We start from the raw sequence: 26,210 nt of genomic DNA, 5'->3' as shown, positions 1-26,210 counted from the left end.
CCATCCACCATTAGCCTGCTGGCAATAAGAGGAGGGGGCACCACTCTGTTTGTGTGTGTGTGTGTGTGTGTGTGTGTGTGTGTGTGTGTGTGTGTGTGCGTGCGTGTGTGTGTGTGTGTGTGTGTGTGTGTGTGTGTGTGTGTGTGTGTGTGTGTGTGCGTGTGTGTGTGCATGCGTGTGTGCGTGCGTGTGTGTGTGCGTGTGTGCGTGCGTGTGTGTGTGTGTGTGCGTGTGTGTGTGTGTGTGTGTGTGTGTGTGTGTGTGTGTGTGTGTGTGTGTGTGTGTGTGTGTGTGTGTGTGTGTGTGTGTGTGTGTGTGTGTGTGTGTGTTGTGGAGAGTTGTACTGTGTTTGACATTGGTTCAGTATCAGAGTGACTTTTTCTGTCCATTCGGTGTGAAAGTGAATCATGGTGAGTAAGGATGTGCAGCAGGGTATTTTTGCAAACTGTGTGGGTGACTGCCGAGCATCACTTGCTAGGCTACTGTGCTGCAGAGAGGAAGGAAATTCACTTTATTTGTGGTTAGAGGCAGAGTGAGTGTGAGGGCTGTTTATATTTACTGTAAGAGCGAAGAGCGCAGAGCAGGTTAACAGGTTAAGTAACTGCAGTTACTGCTGTATGAGTGTTTGGTCCTTGTCTTTCAGTTAGAATTTGTTACGGTGAAAACTACTGATAGAGTCCCTTACTTCAGGGTCTGTATGGCAACCCAAACAGAAGGGCATGGTTAAATGAGACAAGGTTAAAATATCACTGTATATATGTATATATATATATGCATGTGTGTGTGAGGAGGGGGGGCAGAGTGTCTATTGTCTGGTGGTCTTGTTCCCAGAACAGTGGAACAGACCGGAACAGTGAAAAAGAGCTGAAGGCCATGTGCTGCCATGTAATACCAAAAGTTTATACTACAAACAAATTTAGAGCAGCTGATGAACTCTCCCACTGTGCACGTTATTATTTGAACAGGTTATTGAGACACTTGTTGTCTGAGTAAGCTTAAAGATGCAATCAGACTCCATAGTTCTTCTAGCTATGTCTTTAATGTACTTTTATTAAAAACCATGCAAAAAGTTATTTGAAGAACGCGTTATTGTAAAAAGTGAGATTTCCAAGTCTTTTTTGATTATAAAGTCAAAGTGTAAATGCTGTAAGAGTTTTTAAAATGCCTAATCCACAGATAAATGCACATAGCCTGTATTCAGAAACTGTGACTTTAAAATGAGCCATTAGGACTTCTGCAATGTCACAACTATAGTATACTGTAGGTAGAAAGTGCTGCTACAGGGCCGTTATAGTCATTCCCCGGCTGCAATGGCGGTGCAGAGAGCACAGATGCAGAAGATGAAGAATCGTTAACCAGACAAAGCAGTCTGGGCTGGACTTTTCAGGAGGGGGTCTTAAAGAGACAGGCGCAGAGTGTTTTGGGGCACCGCTTAGCTCATCTGCTAGAGCACGCTATACAGTAAGGCTGAATCCTTTCTGCTGCAGCTCGGTTATGTTCAGACAGACGGTAAGAGGAAAACAATTAACGTGAAACGTTAAAGCATAAACATGTTCTCTAAGAAACCCAAAATACATGTATGAACCTGAACATTAGCATAATATGGGATCTATAAAAAAGAAATATATTAATTTTGTGAGCATCTGAAAAAACAAATCTGAAAAACAAATCACCCAACAAGGAGATATGTCTGTGACCAACACTGCACAAGCAGAGTAGAAAATAAGCACAGACAAGCTCCAATGTGGCCTTGGTTATTCAATATCTGTGTATGATGATTTGCTGTATAGATAACTAGCATGTTATAGCTAATAATAACACCACTTAGCATGGCTGTGGATACTAGTTAGCTCGTAGTGCCTCACACTTTGAAATGCCGATATCATGTCATAACTATACCTTTTTGTCATTTCAGTTCAAATATTAAATATGGGGTTCATAATAAGGTGGCCAGATTTCTATAACAAAATCTGGGGACATTTTCAGTTCAGAGGCATTAAAACCTCCAAAACATGTGGTGTTTTTGTCTAAAACGGGGACACTGCCCTTACCATTCATAAAGTTTTAGAGAGTTCATAGAGTTTTTTCCGCTGATCAAAGCAGCTGAGATCAAGAAGATCCATAAAATCAGCTGTGATAAACAGGTATCAGACACTTCACCCAAACTCAGGCCTCCTCCTTACACCATCTGACTTTCAACAGATTTGGAGAAGAGTTTCAAATAAAAAATTTCAAAGTTCATTGGGAATGACAATTTGGGCTATAAGGTTTTAGAAAAGATATGGATTTAACGTCATCATCATCTGCTTTCAAGTTTACCTGTCTTCACCAGAGCCAAACTGAACTGGATATTATATGTAGCCGATCCATTTTAAACAGTTAAAGTTATAGTTTCAAACAGTTTTTTAACTTTTGGTTCATCCTGCTGCTATTGGAATATTATTAAAGATGCTTAGCTTTAAGCATTTAAACCATGCTAACGTGACTGGAGGAAGACGTCCTGTCCTGAGAATTTACAACTCAGCTCAAGAATAAACACAATGAAGAGGTGGGTCTGTCACCACAGTAACACACAGTGACTTAGATAAGTAACTTTAATCTGACTACTGATTTGGAAATAGTAACACGTTAGACTGGCCGACTGGTTACTGAAACAAAGGAGTCAGATTAGAGTAGCGATACTAAGAAGGCTAACATGTTAGCGGCATCACTGGTCATCACTGACAATGACAGGCTGGTACAAGTTTGTGATGAATAAAATGATGCAGAAAAATAATACGTTTCTGGTGGTTTTATTTAATGACAAGTAACCAACTACCTTTAAGGAGCCAGAGTGACACTGAAATGTCATAATAATAAAACTGTGCACCGTACTGTAGTACTAAACAGTTGTTAGTTGCATCGCTGCTAATAATGTTAGCAATAGCTGTGGCTGACAGACAAACAGATCTGTCTTATCACACGCATTATAGATAATAAATACACATTTAAATCAAAAGGTTAAATAACATATAACATAAATGATAAACGGTAACACTTACAAGAACACCTTTGGTTGGCCTATCCAATCAGTGATATTTCTGCTGTGTGTACTATAGCCGGCTGAATGGATGCATGAATTCATGAAAGAATCGTACCTGTAGCTGCCTCTCATGAAGGGAAAACAATATTCTACCGCGCAGCTATTCCACCAGTCAAATTACCAGAGATATGGACATTGTGCTGTGAGCTCTGGGCTGGCCCCGCTTGTTCTGGATTTAGCCTGTGCGAGTAGTGGGGTGGGCAACTGTACGTGTCGTTTGGCCAACATTTAAATTTTTTCCTATATTCCATTTTCGGATCTTTTAGTCACAGTGAAAACCGGGGACATTTCTGGGGGCAGCTGTAGCCTGGGACAGGTCACTGAAAACAGGGAGTGTCCCAGGAGACATGTGGTCACCTTGGTTTATAACGGCTACACTCTGTACGGCTCTGTGCTGTGCTCCTACACCTAAATGAAAACCAGAGGAAGAGTTTAATGTCCAACAATAAATAAGTCTCTTCCTGTTATTGTGGTTGTGTCTGAGAAGTGGATCTTCTGACTGATACTTTCACATCACCAAACATTGTCCGACATTACTAAACAGGTTTCACATGGCAGCTTGTAATGATATACAAACACAAAAAAAAATAGTTTTGTTTTTAGTTCCCTATGATAATACATTATTAACACTGCAGACATGATCTTGGGAAAAAAGTCTGCACATGAATTAAAGATGAACTAAACCATGTTATAAAGAGACAAAAACATATAGGCACATTATATTTCAGCCACTGCATACATACATATTTGAGCATTATAGTCTCCAGGCACACAGTCATAGAAATAACTCAGAGTAAACTCCATATACCAGAATGCACCTGTGCCATCTGAAGTCCATCACAGAGAAAGAGACAGGAACATGGAAGTGGTGCTGCAGTGGTTGACACCCTCCTGTTAGCTGGCAACTGAGCGCCACAAAGATGAAAGGGAGATCAAAGATAAAGAAGGCAAAGGTAGAAGAGAAAGAACAATTAACACTTTATTTTGTAGTATTGTGAGAGGATTTGAGATTTTTATTTGACACATGCTGGGAGAAGAGTTTCTCTCCACAGGGATGTCAGATGAGGCTGAGGAATGGAGGGGAACCAACGTCAGTTTTTCATGAGTCACTGAAACTCAATGAGTGGGAGGTTATTCTTAAGCTGATGTGAGTCAAGCTGTCATGGTATTGTATTTAGTTCCTGTACCTAGCTCCTCAAATGTGGAATGGGCTTCCAACTTCAGGAAAACATATGTTTTGGTCCAAGCAGAAGATAATCCAGTCTCAGTTTCCATTTCTCATATGTAGCTCACAACGAGTTTGTCTGTGTCAGATGCATCCTCACTTACTGAAAATTCTCTTTTAGGTTTTGACGAAGGGTGGTGCCTGGTTAACGCTAGCTGTGACGTAGCCGGTTTGTGATTTGATCATAAACATCCAAATTCCATTCCTTGAATTTGTCTGATGTTTTGGGCATCAGCCCTTATATAGACATTGGCTTCTTTGTGTAAGTCCCCCTTCTTCACATTCGGGTGTTTGTTTTCTTCTCTTTTCGTGCCACGATAGAAATGTCAACGCGAATCCATGCTTGCTGTGAACTTTCCGATCACTGTGCTGCTCTTTTCACACGTGGGCTCAGTCCAATAGTACACAAACTTTGCAATAGGGAGCTGGCAGGGTAAAGTCCATTTGATGTCCGGTCCAACGGATTTAGACATTTGCTCACTGTTACCGCTCCTCTGGTTAATGTCTAGATGATTTCAGGTTCGCAGTGTATGTGTGAAAGGGGCTTAAGTTGGCACCTTTATGGTGAGTGAATAGATCCTGAGGATATATCCTGAAATTTGAGGCATCTGTTGGTTTTGGGTCACAGCAGTTTAAATGCGATGGCCTGAGCTATTCTAATTTTTTTCTTTTGAAATTGACTCCAACATAGACTGAGATGATTTATTTATTCAGTGCATCTGAATCTGGAAGGCTTTCAAACAATTCAATATTCCAGTGTCACAGTTGTAGCAAGCATGGCCACCCCTGATAACTCAAAGATGCGCAGGACCAGATGTTGTCTTTCAAACAAGAGTGAGGGCAGTGAGTTTTGCCTGTTGTCTGTGAATAAACGTCATCCTTGATGTGAGGCCTTGTATTGAACCCTCCTGACCAACTCACCCCTGAATTGTTCACTTCTCGCCACACCGTGAAATTCAATTCTGTGTGCTGTTAACAGGTGACTCACACCAGTGTATCTCTGTGTGTGTGTGTGTGTGTGTGTGTGTGTGTGTGTGTGTGTGTGTGTGTGTGTGTGTGTGTGTGTGTGTGTGTGTGTGTGCGTGTGTGCGTGTGTGCGTGTGCGTGTGTGCGTGTGTGCGTGTGTGCGTGTGTGCGTGTGTGTGTGTGTGTGTGTGTGTGTGTGTGTGCGTGTGTGTGTGTGTGTGTGTGTGTGCGCTAGATTGAACAGCAGATACTGCAGGCCCCTGGCTGAGACACATGATGATCACCTGCTCTGAGAGACGCCAGCTCTGCACTGAAGGAGATCAAAATGAATAAATAACTTGTTTCCAAGGATACTGAGGGAGGATGGTGAGTAAGTCAATTTGCATAAGCTTCTAGGGAAAGTTTGCCTCCAGAGAAACCTACTGTATTCAGTCCCTTAGTACATAAATGTGAATTAATGATTGCTAAGCTGCTCATTAACTTGGTTCATTGCACGGAAGTCTCTGTTTCATGCTCTTTATCTGATAACATGATACTCTAAATCCATCTTTAACATCATGGCAGCTATGAAATCGAAATAATTTTCACTTTGATTGTCCATATTGATTATAAGGTGAATAAGAGGATAATCTATCTTCTCAGGACCCAGTCAGCAGTATGTGAAAGTGCAAGACAGATATGGAGGTCTTTTGTAGCTGAAGTATTAATACTTTAACAATATTGGCAACCAGTACCTTGGATTATTTATATAGTGTATTATTATTTAGGTCAGTTGTCCCATCCCGCTTGTCGTTGCATGAATGGCACAGACTGCCTTTGGTGTGTGAGCCTGTCCTCAGATGAGTTTAGTCTTTATAAAGGCCGGCTTTATGAATTATGAGGAGAAGTAAAGTGCACCAGTACCATTAAGGTGAAACAGTGAAAAGAGCAAGTTGGGGTGAGAAAATCAAAGCCGAGGACACTTATTTCAGGAGGAAAGGAAAGGAAACGGATAAATTAAATAAGAGGTTGGTCTTGAATTCAGAGCACTTGATTCTCCATCTAATCAGTTTTAAGGAGTATTTGGATTTCAACAGTAGATGGTTTGATGGAACAGGCTTTCTTTAATAAGTAGATTTACCATAAAGTGATGCTGTGTCTCAATTTGAATACACCCATACTCCACTTACGGTACCTGCAAAGTGCATACATTTTGACGGGGTAGTGTTAGTGTCTCAAAATACACAAGGCTGTTATCCACTAAGCACAACATATATATATCTTGGGATAATAATAGATTCACGGCTTTCCTTTAAAGCCCATATTGGCAAATTATGTGAAAATAATCAAGTTTAATCTGGCAAACTTTTGTGCACTTCGAAATGAAATGTCAACTGAAGCTGCAAAAATGTATTTGCATTCGATGATTTTCAGCCACTTCAACTTTTGCCTGACCAGCTGGTCCAAAGCTGGTCAGAGTTAGAAAAAACAACATTGGAAATCTTGTACAAACAAGCACTTAAAGTTATGGATAAAAAACCTAGGCACTATCATTACTGTGGAATTTAAAAAAAAAACATGGTATTTTAAATTGGGGCAGTTTTCACACTTTTGTACTTACCTTATTTCAATCTGCTGCTAAACTGCACGCTGCGTATTGTTGTATTTACCTACGTTTAACCACAATGTCCGTTGCACTGTCACATTTAGTTGATTGTTTGATTTATTTTACGTTAGCTTTATTTTGATTTGATTTATGTTTGCTTATTGTTACTCTGACCCTTTCCCATCTTTGTATTGAAACTATTGCACAATAATTTCCCTCGGGATAAATAAAGCTTCTTGAATCTTGAATCTTAAATCTTAAAACTGACCTATAAAGTACTGAATAAATTGGCTCCAGATCCTCTGGCAGAGCTCATCAGCCACAGAAACAGCCTTGAGCGTGTCACTCAAGGCTCTGTCAGAGGTGACTGTTATGTTCCTCTGCGCGGGAGCACTTTCAGTAAGTCCGCCTGGTCAGTAAAGAGCTCAAATGTGTGGAACTCAGTACCCGAGGAGGTTAAACTGCTCACAACATACAAGGCCTTCACGAAATAATTGAAAATGTGGCTTATCAACACTTACAGCTGCCAACACTAAAGCCTGTTCTGTTGTTTTGATGTTGTGATAAAATGTTATGTTGCGATGTTGTATTTTGTCTTAATTGTATAGTAAGTGTTTGCATATGTATTTTGCATTATATTGTACATGTATTGTGTGCTTTTTTCCTTTTTTCTTCTCTCTTTTTCTTTTCTTTTCTTCTTTTTTAAATTGTAATTTTTTTTGCCTTTTCACATCATGGCCAGGGGACTACAGATAAAAACTAGCCTTCTGGCTAATCCTGGCTTTTTTTTAACCATGTGTAATCATGTGTTTTATGAAATTGCACTGTCCCCTTTTAAATAAACTAATACCTAATCTAACTGTCTCTTCTTTTTAATGGTGTATTGCAACCAGGCAGAGCATTACCGCCACTGAATGTCGCCCGCCAAAGTATATGCTTGTTTTCTCACTATCCGACTACAGTATAATGGTACCTAGTGAAAAAATATATGCAGGCTATACTGTAACTTACATTTGTATATACCTGTTTGCTGTTCACCGTTTCAATTGCAACCGCTGCCTTTTGCACAAGTCTAAAAATACGTTGATGGCTGAAGCTTCTGCTACATAGAAAAGATGGCGATGACAATGGCGTTGGCGATGGCGATGGTGATGGCGATGGCGATGGCGATGGTGATGGCGATGGCCGTTATGAGTGCAGCATGCGTACTCAGTGCACTCCTCTCAAAATGGAAAGCACAGAGTTACACAAATTAAGACACAGCATGGGACTATGTCATTTTAATTGAACATCAAACACTGTTGCCACAAGTGATAATTGAGAATAAATGTTACAGCAGCACAAGAATAGAAGAGTTGGTGAACTCACCCAGTAATGTCAGTTACACAACATTACCATTAGCCATAGCCTCCATGAGCTAGGTCATAGCAAACCCAGGAAGGGTTGTTTCAGCAACACCCCTGAGTGTATTGAATTGACGAAAAATTGTATTGCTTATCATTCATATGTTTCGCTTATATGAGGAAAGGTGTCAGTTCTTCTGTGAAAAGTTACTTCTTTCACTCTTTATTCTTCCCGTCGAAAGAAACAAATGTGAACAGCAGCCATCACAGTCCATCTTTGACCTTTGACATCCACAGGGAAGCTGTCCAAAACAATCCAAGCCACATTGTTAACATTCTCCAACAAGACAAGGCATTCACCAGAGATCTCAGGGTTTACACTTACTCCATTTTTACACATCAAAATATGCTGGTTTCAGACGAAGTCCGATAAATTGCCTCATGTGAAGTCACTCACCTGAGTCAGCGTCAGTTGGAGATGAAGACTACAAGTTGAAAATGAAAACAATCTGGGAGTGTGAGCCAGTAAGAAGTGAGCTTACCAGATCTCCGTAGGCTGTGCTTTTTATATACATAACACACTGGAATCTACAACCGAATTGATGGCTCAATATGCATTGTGGGTAATGTAGATGTCAGGTACCTGTGGAATAAATATGAAAATATCTCTGATTCTGCTCCATCGATTTTGATGCGCTTTTGTATGATTAGGTTCACCCGGTCAAAGGGCGTCCTATTCTTCTCATTAAAGGTCGGAACATCTGAAAGCTGGACCAGCCATGTTGCATCACTGACGTGCGCACTGAAGCCCACACTCTCCTTCAATGACTCTCACCAGCTAAATGTTAGACATAGTGATGAGTAGCCTATGTGGGCAGCTGGTGAGCTGGCATCATGCAGACACTACTCACAGCATCTGATTTGAGAAAATGAGAGCTTTGCATCTTGATATGACTGGCGTGGACTGACTCTGGATTTAAATATTGGAAGGTGCTGGAAAATGCTCTGTCCCTTTAGTAGCATTACCTCAACCTGACATACAAGCATCCCCATTTGCAGCCACATTCACCTGCCTCTCCAGCCTCTCCTCACTCGCCCCACGTCTTCCTCACCCATGCCTATTTCTGTCGTCTTATTTGGAGCCATTGATAGAAGTGTGGTAGCTCGACACCCCACACACCTCCATCCACTCTCCTCCATCCTCCTCCCATCTCACCCTGCCATTACAGGCGCTGTGGTCTCCCTGCCCCTGCAACACCCCCGCTGAGCTCCTGTGGTTAGTACAGTCTGCCTGTGCTCTCTCCTTATAAGGGCAAAATACATTGACAGAGGCAGAGAGAGGGGGCCGTACCAGCACAGGCAGGCAGGTAGGGGTACAGTGGCTCTTACAGGAGGAGAAAAAGATGATGTAGGAAAAGGAGCAGAGATTAGGAAATAGTGAACAGGGAGGAGGCAGGATGAAGATGGCCAGGGAGAGAGGGTGATGGGGACTATGTGATAAGAAAATGGCTTCAATTAAAATATCATTTTTCAACTGAGGAGGCCAGTAGCAATATTAAATTCCATACTTTCATGCAAAAGATTTCAAGATCTACGTTTTCTCCCCAAATGTCATTTAAAGGTAGAAAAACCTAAAAAGAGGGACCACTCACTGAAAGCAAGGTTAACTGAATCGGCTGATATTTAGTCTGAATATAATATATTTGTTCATTTGTTAAAAGTAATTTGTTGTAAAGATAAAATCAGTGAAACGATTTTTAGACCATGATCTACACTAAAACTTCCAAAACCCATATTGATAACATTTCCAACTGCATGACAGCATCAGTATCAGTGACTGTCACCATCATCATCATTTAATCATCAGCATCCTGTTCCTCCTCATCATGATCCTCACAGTGATCGAATGGCCTAATTGTCCTCACATTGACATGGGCATATCCCATCATGCTTTTGAGGAGCATGATCATGTGTCACTTCACAGTCAATTCAGGTTAAGCGCTGCTCCGCTCACCATCAATAAAATATTGATCAGTTATATACAAAATGTAATCAAACAAAAAGCTTTGTCTCCATTAAAGACAGGAGTGTAAGGAAATTGACTGGTCAACATGCAATTCCTTATTAAAAGGCCAATACAATGACATTAAAGGGATACACTAGCAGTTTTCACACACATTAACAGACCCATGTTGTAAAAAGTGAGGTGCTATATTAATACTGTGAAATTATATAAACGCTCAATCCACAGAGAAATGCACACAGTCTGTATTCAGAAACTGTTACTTTAAACGAGCCGACAAGGCTTCAGTACGGTTGTGATGTCATATACATAAGTACTATACATGTTGTTACATATGTAGAAAGTCATCCCCCGGCTGCAATGATGGTGCAGAGACGGCACAGATCAAACAGGTCTTCAGCATCTGATCAAAATTCAAGATTTGAGACAACTTTATTGATCTCTGAGGGGAAATTCTTTTCACAAAAGAGGGTAGGAGAGGGGGACATAACATGAGGAATGGAGGAGAAGAGGATAAAAAACACAGACCATTCAGAGCAGACTGGGTTTTTTTCGTGAGTGAAGTAAGGTACTATATTCAGATAGACAGTGTGAGAAAAATAATATTTGAATATTAAAGCATGTAAATACAATATATTCTAGTAGAAACCCAGAACAAATATGAACCTGAAAATGAGCATAATATAGGACCTCTAAATAGAACAGTGAAAAACAGCACAATTTCAAATGAACACAAAGGTTTACAAAGTGCTGTATGGTAAAATTAAAACCATAAACCAAAATAAAAAGACAAAATACTAAAGATAAAAGACACAATAAAACATAATTAATAAATTAACTGTCCATCCCAGACAAAATATCCGTGCACATGAAATCAAAATGGTGTGAAAAGCCAAAGAAGAAGAGGAGGGTTTGAAGAAGAGTTTCTGAGCTTCAGCCTAGTTCTGGGAACCCTCAGGAGCAGCTGATTAGCTTTTCTTGTGCCAGTTGAAAGACGTTCAGCTGCGTTCTGTACCAGTTGAAGACATGCGGTCAATCTACAAAATGACGGGTCCAACACTTTCTATAGAGCACCCTGTCTTTTTATTTGACTCACAAATGCCTACATCTTTCGAACTCTGCATTCCCAGTTTGTAACGAAGTCTTACCATTCATTTTTGAAAGTCTCCATTCGCGTGATGAGATAACCCCAGTGACATCATCAGGGTTATTTTCTTGCACTTGTCAAAGCTGCTCCAGAGCCACAGAAGACTATAATTATTAATTATAGGACTGTTCTAATCATGCAGTCAGTGGAGGGACTCTTTTATCTCACCATAATAAAATAAAGAGGCATCACCAGTGGTGAAAAAAGCGATGGTTTGAGTCGAGAAAGGAGAACTAGTAGAGGCCTCCTACCTATCAAATGTACTTAAAAAAAGGATCAACATTGATATATCGCCTTTTTTATTCCACACATTCTTCTTCCTTGTAAAAACCTGGCTCCCGGATTTCCCACAATGCAATTTGAACAGCTATCAGTGGCTAATGAAGCCTTGTGTAGAGAAGTCTGACCACTTCTTTCATCCTCACCAACCCCAGAAAAGCTTCCATTTTCAAACTTGTAGTCTTGAGCTTCAACCAATGCTGCCTCAAGTGACGTCACTTGAGGCAACTAATCGGAAAGATGTCAACACACGTCATGTTGAAGAGAGTCATTTTTGAATGTGCACGATCAGCTTCAATTACTAAGTTCAGTGTCTGTCAGAGTGTGGTGTGTGACCGAGAGTGTGTGGGAGGGCAAGAAGTCTCAAATTCTTGTGCACACAGTCTCAAGCCTGTTTGTCTGTGTGTGTGTGTGTGTGTGTGTGTGTGTGTGTGTGTGTGTGTGTGTGTGTGTGTGTGTGTGTGTGTGTGTGTGTGTGTGTGTGTGTGTGTGTGTGTGTGTGTGTGTGTGTGTGTGTGTGTGCGCCGGTCCTGTTAGTTCAGCTGGGGCATTTCTCAGCGTCACACCTCCTGTGCAGCAGGAGGCCTGGTCTGCCTGCGAGGACTGGACAGGTGCTAATTGGGCCTAAAGCTTCTGAATGGAGCCGCCGGCCATGAATAGAGATGAATGTGTAGAGCCAAGGGCCTAATGTGATCCATGTGTGTTTGTTCAGTGTGTGTACGGCAAATTAGCGTCAGCACTGCCACACACTGCATAAACACATCTACTCTCTGTGTGCTGGTATCTGTTTCAGTTAAGTTAAATATATCCCTCATTTTGTTGCAGATAGAGGGATGACACCCCATTGGGAATGATGCGGCAAGAAACAGAGACGCAAATCCATTTAGTCACAGGTCCCTAAGTGGAGTAAAAGGCAGACGCAAGGAGGGGAAGAGAAGGGAATTAAACTAACATAACACCCAGCTGCTAAGTGTGTCAGCATCTACGAAAAGGAGGCAGGCGGGGGGTCGTTAACGGTGTAGGGACTGTGTGTGTTTGTGGGTATATTATCAGTATGAAACATCTGCTCTAGTTAATCTTCACCAACCTGTAGGCAGTGCTTCATGTGCTCTGAGTAATTCCCCCACGGGGACAAAACTCAAACCCACCACAAATCCAACGCAACTGAGTAGATCTTAGAAGAAAATAGTCATATGAATACATAGGATCCTGAAGGAATTTGGAGATAAGCCTTTTCTGCACCATCTTTCCTTTCAGAATATTTAACAGTAAACAATCTCCTCACATCTCTCTGTCATGTCTCTCAATCTGCAATACCTTTGAAAGAATTAGGGAATGAAAACTCTTGAAAAAAGGTGCGTGTTGATAGCTCTCTGTGGTGGACTGTGATATAAACCAAGAGAGAGATGGAGTTTATGGGATGAGTGAAGGACATGCAACAACAAGGTCATAGATTTACCCTGTTGGAGTGTTGCTGACAGGATGACTCTATATGTGCATGTGAACCCAAAAAGGCTCTCTTCTCATCCGGAATGGGCCGATTTTCAACCTGCCCAAGTTCTCCCACACTACAATGCTCCTTAGCACTTTGCGCTGACTACTGGTGACGGCTCAAATCTGATTCAAGTCACTGGTGCTTGCCTACCATGCTGCAAATGGCTCAGAGCCTCAGGCCCATCCTACATCCGGGACATGGTCAAACCATTCACCGCAGCCCATCCAGTAACCTCTGCTACTGCCTCACTACGAAGGAGGCCCACACACCTCGCAACCGAATCCCGACTGTTTTGCTGTTCTGATTCCGCAACGGTGGAACAAACTCCTTACAGACATCAGGACAGACAAACTGCACATCTTCCATTGCAGACTGAAAACTGACTGAACGACCTTATTGTACGTCGTTTTGGATAAAATACACAAATGTAATGTAGTTAAATGCCACGTTTCCATCAAACACTTTTTAGAAGCATATGTAACCTCTTCAGACATGCACATAAACACTTGATCTGTTTTGTGTTTCCACCGCTGATGGTACTCTTAATTGTAGACTGAGAAACAAGGCGTAAAACCTTTTCATTCTTCACTGACGAAGCAGATTTAGTATCGGATCAGTGTGCTAGGTACCTAACAGAGGGGTAAAGAAAAAATGGGATGACATGGACCGATCCTGTTGGTAGCATCCTCAACTTCTGACGATAGAAACGCCAAAAGTGGAACAAACTGAACTGAACCGGACTGCTCGGGGGAGGGGGAGCTAATGATTCAGTGCTGACTTTGAGACTGACTTTCAGAAGCTATTGGCTCAAAAATTAGATGTGATTCAAAGTTGGATGAGGCGCAGTGACCACAGTTAATGGGCAAAGGGAAAGGGTTAATGCATTGTTTGTGTGTGTGTGTGTATTTGCCAATACAGGAAGCTGCAGGGGTGGGGGTTGGGTGTCCCAGAAATTGGCAATTGCCCCTCACCCTTCCCCCCACGTTTGGCACCCACATGGACATGACAGACTAGAAAAGGAGGAGGGAGGAAAGCCAGAGAGAGAAGATGGAGAGATGCCAGCATGTCTTCCCCCTGGCACCCAGATGATCCTCGTGGCCCGCCTGCTGCACCCTCTTTGTCCAGATCCATTTAAACACTATCAGTTGAAAACAGATACTGGATTACCAGAGCTTTAGGGGTAAGTGTGCATATTCCCTATCTAGTCTATAGGAAAAACAACTCCACTCCCTTCTTTCGCTCTTCACACACAGACACCATACAGTACTGTACATCCCGCCACGGCTCCATATGTGTCTAGACCGGAGGTTCCCAGTAACTCTTAGTCGTCTAGATCTCTCCTTTCCCCCTGAGGCTGAGCTGATTAACAGTAATAGGGAACAACAATGCATGATAATGTGAATTATAATGGACCAATGGAGGCGGCCTTTACCCCTGCGCTCCATATGAGGCCAATGGTACAGTAATGGTGTACATAGGCCCTACAGGGACAGGCCAGACAAAGACTAAAGCACGCCAGACTGTAGGTTAATGTAAGTGGAAAGGACATGGGTGGCCTGGAGGGGGTGTCTAAGGGTCCTCGACATGGTCTACACACACAGAACAATGAGGAAATTAGTTTATTTTGAACTGTAAATACACTCGTGCCTGCCAGTGTACACACATTAGTACAGTGATGTCACTTCAGCTTTTTTACTGTTATGCTGCTTATAAAATGAAGAATGGCGCTCAGCCTAGAACAAAAACATTTTCCTGGTTGCTGAAAAACTGATATTTTAGAGATGATGTGTTTTTCTTTTTACTCATGGCAGCCAAGTGTTGTCAGAGTGTTTTGTTTTTGCAGCAGCCGAAGCAATTATTGGCCTCCTCTCTCCTCCCTCATCTCCTTTCGACAGCCAGCTGTTGTGCAGCCACCCCCGTCTTCCACTCCATCTCTGTGGCAAGTTACAACCAGACGGTGATCAGTTTTCTGGGTGGGGGTGGTGGGGGGGCATCTCAACACCATAGGCCGAGAAGAAAGAACATGAAACATTCAATGTCTCTCCATTGTGCTCTTGTGTTTCTGTTTACAGTGTCGCGTTAGATATGATGTCATGTTTCCTATGTGACCTGATTGACGCCATCCAGTAACCTCGTCTGCATTTAATAGTACTGTCTGCAATGGAAACGCTAATCACATTTTGGGTTTAGGTGCATATATGGTACAATTTACCACTGTTACTGCTGGTGCCGGAAGTGTTGATGTAAACTCGCCAATACAGTGGACACACACATTGACTCTGAGACTGGAGGTTTTATCCCAAGTGACTCCCAACTTGTCTCACTCAGGAGAGATGAAGAGGTCAGGCTATTTACTCTGCAGAGGCTCCCCCTGTCTTTGGTCCACACACGCACACGCGCACGCGCACGCGCACGCGCACACGCACACGCACACACACACACACACACACACACACACACACACACACACACACACACAAAATAGTATGAAAGAGACATAATTTGTCCCCTTTCACCTCGTCCATCACTCAACAAATTGGACTCTGTGCCCCATGCAGTATGCAGTCAGTGCGTGGTGTCTGGTGGTTTTAAGGAGCTGTAAAAGATGGAGCTGTCAGCTCACCGATATTAATGAGACTCATCTACTGATATTTCACTCACTACCTCCCCATGTCCTTCACCCTCAATGTTCTTGCCCCCCTTTTCTTTGCTATGTTCATTTCTCTCAATATTTCAATCGTTGTCTCATTGATGGATAGCTGCTGAGAACTGTTAGGAAACTAAAGGCCCAGAGGAAGAATCAATGACCGCTTTGTTACTTTGCACAAGACTGTTTTACATAGGATTCCTACTGGTTTTTGAGTGAGTAAATACTGTGGATAGAGAAAGTCCTCATGAGTTGGGATCAGTTCTTATGAAAACACATTCATTACTACTAAGGTACGATTACAATTCAGTGATTCTGATGGATACATTTTAAGTCGGGAATTTACGAGAATATATCATACTGAAATCTCTAAAGAAAACAATTCCTACATGTATCCCAAAAATGTAATGTTGCTGTAAGGTGTACTCAGGAAAAAAAACTCCCTTAGTGGAGGTCCACTGTCCATCACAGACACGTCACACCCTGGCCAAAACATTTGGGTATTTCTCCCCTCTGGCAGCCGCCACAGGGAACTCTACGCCAAAGCAAGCAGACGCAAGGAGTGTTTCTTCCCACAGGACGTCGCACTCATCAACAGTTAACTCACATATGTGGATGTCTCCCTGCTGTGTCTGCACAATACCGAGCAATTACTCTGCAATTTCTATTGTTGTACATGTGTGAATATGGGGTCTTTATATACTGTGCTGCACATAATATTCCTTTTCCAAAAAAACATCTTCACTCAACACAGCCTGTATTGTGCAATATCTGTACATACAGCCACCTCCATATTGAATGTACTACTATACCACTTTCAAATCTTACACTATTCATTCTAATGTTCTTTCAAGTATTCATCCTTGTTATTTAGTACATACAGTGAGCAACAGAGGACAGGCCGAGCAGAAGACAACCTTGGTAGCACATCACCGGTAAATAACACGTCGTATCTGGCGTGCACAAACCCCAGTACAGTGTGCTTTGGATTGTTTATGAAGGAGACCTGCATTTTGTGTTTGAGACCATATTCCACCCATGTAATGAGCCCTTCACAAGATGACATAAACAGTTAGTATCCAAAGAGAAGCAGCGCTGCTACGCCATTCTCTTCACCTTTTACAGAGGTTTTAGCTCACAGACTGTGTACACACTGAACATTTATATTGCATAGGATTGGGCGCAATGATTACATGTGTATGCATCATGGATATTTGATTGCAATGACGATAGTACTTTTAACTTGTATTTGTATTGATTGCATTAGTAGTACTTGTGTTGTGTCTATCTTTTCAGGGAGTACAGGTGGAAACTAGCTAGAATCTAAAGCTAGTTCAACCATTTTCTTTAATTTTTTTGTACCTAGATCCTGACAAATAAATGCACTAATCTAATCCATGGTATATAAACGTAATCCTTAGTACTACAGGAATGGAATCCACTGTGAAGCTGCCAAACCTGCCAAATATCTTTGGCTCCACCTGATGGATATTTTAGGGAATGCACTCTCTGGCTTCAAGTATTGACACTGTCAGGTTTTCACCTGCTGCGTCACTAAGTGAAAAATGTGCACCAAATACTTTGATCATTTTTACCTGAGTTTTTTTTTTTTTCTGGTCAGATGTATTTAAATAAAATGGAATCCTTAAAACTGGGGATCAAAGCTAACAATTTCAGTAAACATACAACACTATACAAGACCGAGATGAATCAACATCTCTGTTGTTGTTGCAAAAAGCATACATGAGCTCCACCTGCTTTTATGAGGGTCTATTATCTTAAATAATCACTGTGGCAAAACTATTTTTGTGGGCGACGGCATTCAGTCACAACTTTTCCCCCATTATAAGGAACCATACTGTGATACTGACAGTCTGGAACCAAAATGACCTACAGCAATACACCTTTATATGTAAATGTCCATTCATGTTTATTACAGCATTCAAAAATGAAGTATTTTACAGTGTGTGGTTTCTTAAGCACCTATCTACCGGAAATTAGTTATTAAAAAAACATGCACAACGCGGATGAAGAAACTGAACAACACGTCGATCTAAACGCAGACAAAAAAGGGCACAATGCAACATTATCATTACCATTATTACAAATATTGTTCTGTTTCACTGGCAAAAAATAAAACAATCATGTCGAAAAAGGTCATCCTTGACTTCTGTAACTTGTAGTCTCTGTTTTTTTTATGTCGTTAAAATATCAGAAAAATAAAAACCTCAAAAAAGTTGTAGGGAAAAAAGAAACATCAATATCTGTATTTTGTAGAATAATCCTTTGGAGACACCACCAGACCTCTTCCTTTTCTTGCTCCTCGGTACACTGTTTCAACTATGTCTATCATCTCCTGCTTGTCCTCCATTGTCCAGTTAATCTTGTTGTTGTTGCCGGTGCCCAAATCAATCATGATGTGTTTGTTCCTGGAAAGCACCAATGATAATATCAACTTCTGAAATTGTACAGTAGTTCAAATGAGAGGCATTATATGAGGAGGATCCTCATAAGGCAACCGGTTTGATTTCTATCACACTAAGTGACATTTACATGAACACTCTAAAATCTGGACATTGAGGGTCTTACCTGAAAAAGAACATGACAGTGCAGGGGTCGTACAACTCGTACATCTTGTTGAAGTCAGCCACTTCTGTGATGTCCACCAGGTAAATGACTGCAAAATTCTTCACCTGTCAAGACATATGTAGGTAGAATATTATTACATGAGTAAGACTTTGAGGTATCATTATCAACAGCAAAGCATTCAACATTACAACACAACAGGGAAAGATCGGTTTTTGCATTAACAGGGCAGACAGGACCTTCTTTGCCACTTCACACTACCATGCATGTAATAAATTGGGTTATTTGCATAACAGGTACACTGGCTGCCTGATAACATTTAAAAGTTCCATGTAAGATATGAACTGGTTCTGAACACATTGTTCAAGAACTGTTACACCTCCAAAACCTCACCTTTTATAGTGTACGGGTATGAAAAATGGGCATGCTTAAATCAGCTTTAAAAAGAGTATTATTTACATCTTTAAGAAATGATTGCAATGCCTCTGTTTTTTATCAGCGGTTATAGCTTTGGGCCGCATGTCCTGAAAACAGTCTATCTATAGTATAACAAACTTTTATGGTAATCTTTGTTTTAAAATCAGCAGTAAAGTGCCATGAACAGTGAACGCTGATGAAAATAGTGATGAATCTTCACTTCAGCACACAGCATAAATCTACACTAGAAAAAAAGGATCCATATGATTTCAGTCAAACCATATACTATAATGCACCTGTTGGGCCTAATGGCTGAACTTTAGCAGCAAGCATTTTAAAAAGTTTATTTATTGTTAATTTCCACAGTTGATATGTGGTGTTATCATAGTTATTTGTAAGTGTAAAATAAAATGTCAATTGCAAACAGTGGTGGAATCAAAGCACAATACTTACGGTCCTTGTACTGTATCATAGTATTTATCTTTTTATGCTACTTTATACTTTACCAGCTGCAACATAGTGATGCAATATGCATCAATAATTATAATTCAATAATGCACGGTGGCTTATTCTGAAATGTGCCATTCTGCAAAATGAGTACTTTTACTTTTGGTAACTATATTTTCATGCTAATAATTATGTACCTTAACTCGAGTAAGAGTCTTTCTACACAGTGGTATTGCTTTTTTTATTTAAGTAAAAGATCTGAGTCTTTCTTCCACCTCTGTTTGCAAATAACAAGTAATCAGTAATGTAAAGCTTCCAGTGGAACTTTTATAGTGCAAGTTTTCAAATTAGTCAGACATTTTAATAGAGGTTCTGTGTCAGCAGCACACCCTCTATGAATATATTTTCCATCCCCTGCAGATGATAACTATGCTGTTATTCTCAGGTCTTTACACTTCTATATCACACTGCTATATCATTTGACAGTAAAACGGTGTGGTGTGTGATAAAATACAATACAATTGACTGACAGTTGACTACAACAAAACTTAGTTTGGAGCAAACCTGAGGTGCCATATTAAAAACCAGAGACAAAAACACACAATACAGAAACACTAGGATTTTCACAAATATTAATAATATTATTAAGTATTGAGAAATATTTTTAAAAGTGCATACAATAGAGTATGTGTTAAAGGAATACTGTACTGAGGGATTAACTGAACCATCATTGTAGGATTAATATACAGTCAATTATAAAATGAGAGCATGCTCTGTGGTAATACTGCAGGCAAGAATGCAACAGTAAAATAATATATATACATTTGTGTGCATGTGTGTGTGTGCGTGTGTGTGTGTGTGTGTGTGTGTGTGTGTGTGTGTGTGTGTGTGTGTGTGTGTGTGTGTGTGTGTGTGTGTCAACAAAATAAATAGCAGTCAAACAAAGTCTTCATGCATCTGTAGCTAATGACGCTTATGAGGACACACTCTGTTTACAGTCTAATCAAACCTTCTCAGCGATGCTGTAGAGTACTTCGTCCATTTTCATACATGTCGGGTCCCAGTCGTGTCCGAAGCGGATCACGAGAACTCGGTCCTCCTCAGACAGGATGGCTTGATCTACCTGCCAGCCATTGTGGAGATGTGGTAGCATGTACGACATCTTGATCCTCAGCTGTCGGTTCCCACTCTGAAAAACAGCACACTTGACCTTAGCTTCACATAACTTGAGAAGCAGTGGCGAGTAATGTTTAGTTATCGTCCCTCCCTCTGCTGTTTATGTAGAAATGTCAGTAACATTTGGTTAACATCATCTAAATGAGTTTATGTAGAAATGTCAGTAACGTTTAGTTATCATCATCTAAATGAGTTTATGTAGAAATGTCAGTAACGTTTAGTTTACATCATCTAAATGAGTTTATGTAGAAATGTCAGTAACATTTAGTTTACATCATCTAAATGAGTTTATGTAGAAATGTCAGTAACATTTAGTTATAATCTAAATGAGTTTATGTAGAAATGTCTGTAACATTTAGTTATCATCATCTAAATGAGTTTATGTAGAAATGTCAGTAACGTTTAGTTATCATCATCTAAATTAGTTTATGTAGAAATGTCTGTAACGTTTAGTTATCATCATCTAAATGAGTTTATGTAGAAATGTCAGTAACATTTAGTTATCATCATCTAAATGAGTTTATGTAGAAATGTCAGTAACGTTTAGTTATCATCATCTAAATGAGTTTATGTAGAAATGTCAGTAACGTTTAGTTATCATCATCTAAATGAGTTTATGTAGAAATGTCAGTAACGTTTAGTTATCATCATCTAAATGAGTTTATGTAGAAATGTCAATAACATTTAGTTATCATCATCTAAATGAGTTTATGTAGAAATGTCAGTAACGTTTAGTTATCATCATCTAAATGAGTTTATGTAGAAATGTCAGTAACATTTAGTTAACATCATCTAAATGAGTTTATGTAGAAATGTCAGTAACGTTTATTTATCATCATCTAAATGAGTTTATGTAGAAATGTCAGTAACATTTAGTTATCATCATCTAAATGAGTTTATGTAGAAATGTCAGTAACATTTAGTTATCATCATCTAAATGAGTTTATGTAGAAATGTCAGTAACATTTAGTTATCATCATCTAAATGAGTTTATGTAGAAATGTCAGTAACGTTTAGTTATTATCATCTAAATGAGTTTATGTAGAAATGTCAGTAACGTTTAGTTAACATCATCTAAATGAGTTTATGTAGAAATGTCAGTAACATTTAGTTATCATCATCTAAATGAGTTTATGTAGAAATGTCAGTAACGTTTAGTTATCATCATCTAAATGAGTTTATGTAGAAATGTCAGTAACGTTTAGTTATCATCATCTAAATGAGTTTATGTAGAAATGTCAGTAACGTTTAGTTAACATCATCTAAATGAGTTTATGTAGAAATGTCTGTAACGTTTAGTTATCATCATCTAAATGAGTTTATGTAGAAATGTCAGTAACGTTTAGTTAACATCATCTAAATGAGTTTATGTAGAAATGTCAGTAACGTTTAGTTATCATCATCTAAATGAGTTTATGTAGAAATGTCAGTAACATTTAGTTATCATCATCTAAATGAGTTTATGTAGAAATGTCAGTAACGTTTAGTTATCATCATCTAAATGAGTTTATGTAGAAATGTCAGTAACATTTAGTTATCATCATCTGAATTAGTTTATGTAGAAATGTCAGTAACGTTTAGTTAACATCATCTAAATGAGTTTATGTAGAAATGTCAGTAACATTTAGTTATCATCATCTAAATGAGTTTATGTAGAAATGTCAGTAACGTTTAGTTATCATCATCTAAATGAGTTTATGTAGAAATGTCAGTAACGTTTAGTTATCATCATCTAAATGAGTTTATGTAGAAATGTCAGTAACATTTAGTTATCATCATCTAAATGAGTTTATGTAGAAATGTCAGTAACATTTAGTTATCATCATCTAAATTAGTTTATGTAGAAATGTCAGTAACATTTAGTTATCATCATCTGAATTAGTTTATGTAGAAATGTCAGTAACGTTTAGTTAACATCATCTAAATGAGTTTATGTAGAAATGTCAGTAACATTTAGTTATCATCATCTAAATGAGTTTATGTAGAAATGTCAGTAACATTTAGTTATCATCATCTAAATTAGTTTATGTAGAAATGTCAGTAACATTTAGTTAACATCATCTAAATGAGTTTATGTAGAAATGTCAGTAACATTTAGTTATCATCATCTAAATGAGTTTATGTAGAAATGTCAGTAACATTTAGTTATCATCATCTAAATGAGTTTATGTAGAAATGTCAGTAACATTTAGTTATCATCATCTAAATGAGTTTATGTAGAAATGTCAGTAACATTTAGTTATCATCATCTAAATGAGTTTATGTAGAAATGTCAATAACATTTAGTTATCATCATCTAAATGAGTTTATGTAGAAATGTCAGTAACATTTAGTTATCATCCATCTAAATTAGTTTATGTAGAAATGTCAGTAACATTTAGTTAACATCATCTAAATGAGTTTATGTAGAAATGTCAGTAACATTTAGTTATCATCATCTAAATGAGTTTATGTAGAAATGTCAGTAACGTTTAGTTATCATCATCTAAATGAGTTTATGTAGAAATGTCAGTTACGTTTAGTTATCATCATCTAAATGAGTTTATGTAGAAATGTCAGTAACGTTTAGTTAACATCATCTAAATGAGTTTATGTAGAAATGTCAGTAACATTTAGTTATCATCATCTAAATGAGTTTATGTAGAAATGTCAGTAACATTTAGTTATCATCATCTAAATGAGTTTATGTAGAAATGTCTGTAACATTTAGTTATCATCATCTAAATGAGTTTATGTAGAAATGTCAGTAACATTTAGTTATCATCATCTAAATGAGTTTATGTAGAAATGTCAATAACATTTAGTTATCATCATCTAAATGAGTTTATGTAGAAATGTCAGTAACGTTTAGTTATCATCATCTAAATGAGTTTATGTAGAAATGTCAGTAACATTTAGTTAACATCATCTAAATGAGTTTATGTAGAAATGTCAGTAACATTTAGTTATCATCATCTAAATGAGTTTATGTAGAAATGTCAGTAACATTTAGTTATCATCATCTAAATGAGTTTATGTAGAAATGTCAGTAACATTTAGTTATCATCATCTAAATGAGTTTATGTAGAAATGTCAGTAACATTTAGTTATCATCATCTAAATGAGTTTATGTAGAAATGTCAGTAACGTTTAGTTATCATCATCTAAATGAGTTTATGTAGAAATGTCAGTAACATTTAGTTATCATCATCTAAATGAGTTTATGTAGAAATGTCAGTAACATTTAGTTATCATCAACTAAATGAGTTTATGTAGAAATGTCAGTAACGTTTAGTTATCAACATCTAAATGAGTTTATGTAGAAATGTCAGTTACGTTTAGTTATCATCATCTAAATGAGTTTATGTAGAAATGTCAGTAACGTTTAGTTATCATCATCTAAATGAGTTTATGTAGAAATGTCAGTAACGTTTAGTTATCATCATCTAAATGAGTTTATGTAGAAATGTCAGTAACGTTTAGTTATCATCATCTAAATGAGTTTATGTAGAAATGTCAGTAACGTTTAGTTATCATCATCTAAATGAGTTTATGTAGAAATGTCAGTAACGTTTAGTTAACATCATCTAAATTAGTTTATGTAGAAATGTCAGTAACGTTTAGTTAACATCATCTAAATGAGTTTATGTAGAAATGTCAGTAACGTTTAGTTATCATCATCTAAATGAGTTTATGTAGAAATGTCAGTAACATTTAGTTATCATCATCTAAATGAGTTTATGTAGAAATGTCAGTAACATTTAGTTATCATCATCTAAATGAGTTTATGTAGAAATGTCAGTAACATTTAGTTATCATCATCTAAATGAGTTTATGTAGAAATGTCAGTAACGTTTAGTTATCATCATCTAAATGAGTTTATGTAGAAATGTCAGTAACATTTAGTTATCATCATCTAAATGAGTTTATGTAGAAATGTCAGTAACATTTAGTTATCATCATCTAAATGAGTTTATGTAGAAATGTCAGTAACATTTAGTTATCATCATCTAAATGAGTTTATGTAGAAATGTCAGTAACATTTAGTTATCATCATCTAAATGAGTTTATGTAGAAATGTCAGTAACATTTAGTTATCATCATCTAAATGAGTTTATGTAGAAATGTCAGTAACATTTAGTTATCATCATCTAAATGAGTTTATGTAGAAATGTCAGTAACGTTTAGTTATCATCATCTAAATGAGTTTATGTAGAAATGTCAGTAACATTTAGTTATCATCATCTAAATGAGTTTATGTAGAAATGTCAGTAACGTTTAGTTATCATCATCTAAATGAGTTTCTGTAGAAATGTCAGTAACATTTAGTTATCATCATCTAAATGAGTTTATGTAGAAATGTCAGTAACATTTAGTTATCATCATCTAAATGAGTTCATGTAGAAATGTCTGTAACATTTAGTTATCATCATCTAAATGAGTTTATGTAGAAATATCAGTAACTTTTAGTTATCATCATCTAAATGAGTTTATGTAGAAATGTCAGTAACATTTAGTTAACATCATCTAAATGAGTTTATGTAGAAATGTCAGTAACATTTAGTTAACATCATCTAAATGAGTTTATGTAGAAATGTCAGTAACGTTTAGTTAACATCATCTAAATGAGTTTATGTAGAAATGTCAGTAACGTTTAGTTAACATCATCTAAATGAGTTTATGTAGAAATGTCAGTAACATTTAGTTATCATCATCTAAATGAGTTTATGTAGAAATGTCAGTAACGTTTAGTTATCATCATCTAAATGAGTTTATGTAGAAATGTCAGTAACGTTTAGTTAACATCATCTAAATGAGTTTATGTAGAAATGTCTGTAACATTTAGTTAACATCATCTAAATGAGTTTATGTAGAAATGTCAGTAACGTTTAGTTAACATCATCTAAATGAGTTTATGTAGAAATGTCAGTAACGTTTAGTTATCATCATCTAAATGAGTTTATGTAGAAATGTCAGTAACGTTTAGTTAACATCATCTAAATGAGTTTATGTAGAAATGTCAGTAACGTTTAGTTATCATCATCTAAATGAGTTTATGTAGAAATGTCAGTAACGTTTAGTTATCATCATCTAAATGAGGATTTCTGCCGAGCCTATGTAGAAATGCCTGTGCCGTTAGCCTGCTGACAACAGCTAACGTGAATGCTAACACGCTTGAATTACCAAAAGAAAAGTCTGGAGGGGGAAAGAATTCAACGTTAGGATTCAAATTTCGTTCAGAAAAGCTTACCTTAAAATAAAAGAGAGAGAGCGTATTAAAAATGTGTCTTCTTGTCTCAAATCGGCGCTACAGTTTGCTTCTTTCTTAGCTGTGTACCTTTTCGTTCTGTACGCATGACCAACGTCATCAAACGAGCGACGGTGTAGACGCGACGTGGTTGCGTCACTGCCGCCATCTTGGGACGACGTTCTTATGGTAAGTGTAGTTCAATCAATCTATGACTGATAACTCTATTTTTTTGGACACGCATACTGTATAAACATGTGCAGTGTGTAGCGGGAAAAATGTCTTTCTTTATGATTTAAATTCAAACCGTAATGTTTATTTTGTACTAAAGTACTTAACTAAATAAGAAAATATGCATGGCTTTTCATTTGGAAAGTCATTAATTCACACAGGAGTATACAAAGGAGGCTTTACCATGTAGTTATTTCATATACAGTAGATTATTTATTTATTGATTTACCACAAAACAATTCTATAATAGAATATAATTATCAAGATATGAAATGACCTGCAGAGGACCATGGTAGGCCTATAAGATAGAACCCTGGTTCTCAAACTGTGGTTC

General features: G+C 38.2%; 1 protein-coding gene across 1 annotated transcript; it reads right to left on the bottom strand.

The window, feature by feature from the left end:
- Positions 1-17,716: 17,716 nt before the first annotated feature.
- On the bottom strand, positions 17,717-25,767 carry txnl4a (thioredoxin-like 4A). The gene is made up of 4 exons (XM_083926248.1): positions 25,649-25,767; positions 20,252-20,431; positions 18,382-18,485; positions 17,717-18,221 (listed from the first exon to the last, which is right to left on the bottom strand). The coding sequence occupies exons 2-4, from the start codon at positions 20,402-20,404 to the stop codon at positions 18,050-18,052; spliced, it is 429 nt and encodes a 142-aa protein (XP_083782374.1). The 5' UTR covers positions 20,405-20,431; positions 25,649-25,767; the 3' UTR covers positions 17,717-18,049.
- Between the last annotated feature and the right edge of the window lie 443 nt (positions 25,768-26,210).

Source organism: Echiichthys vipera (assembly GCF_963691815.1).
Source record: "Echiichthys vipera genome assembly, chromosome: 13".
NCBI lineage: Eukaryota > Metazoa > Chordata > Actinopteri > Perciformes > Trachinidae > Echiichthys > Echiichthys vipera.
This window is presented reverse-complemented; position numbering and strand designations above follow the sequence as displayed.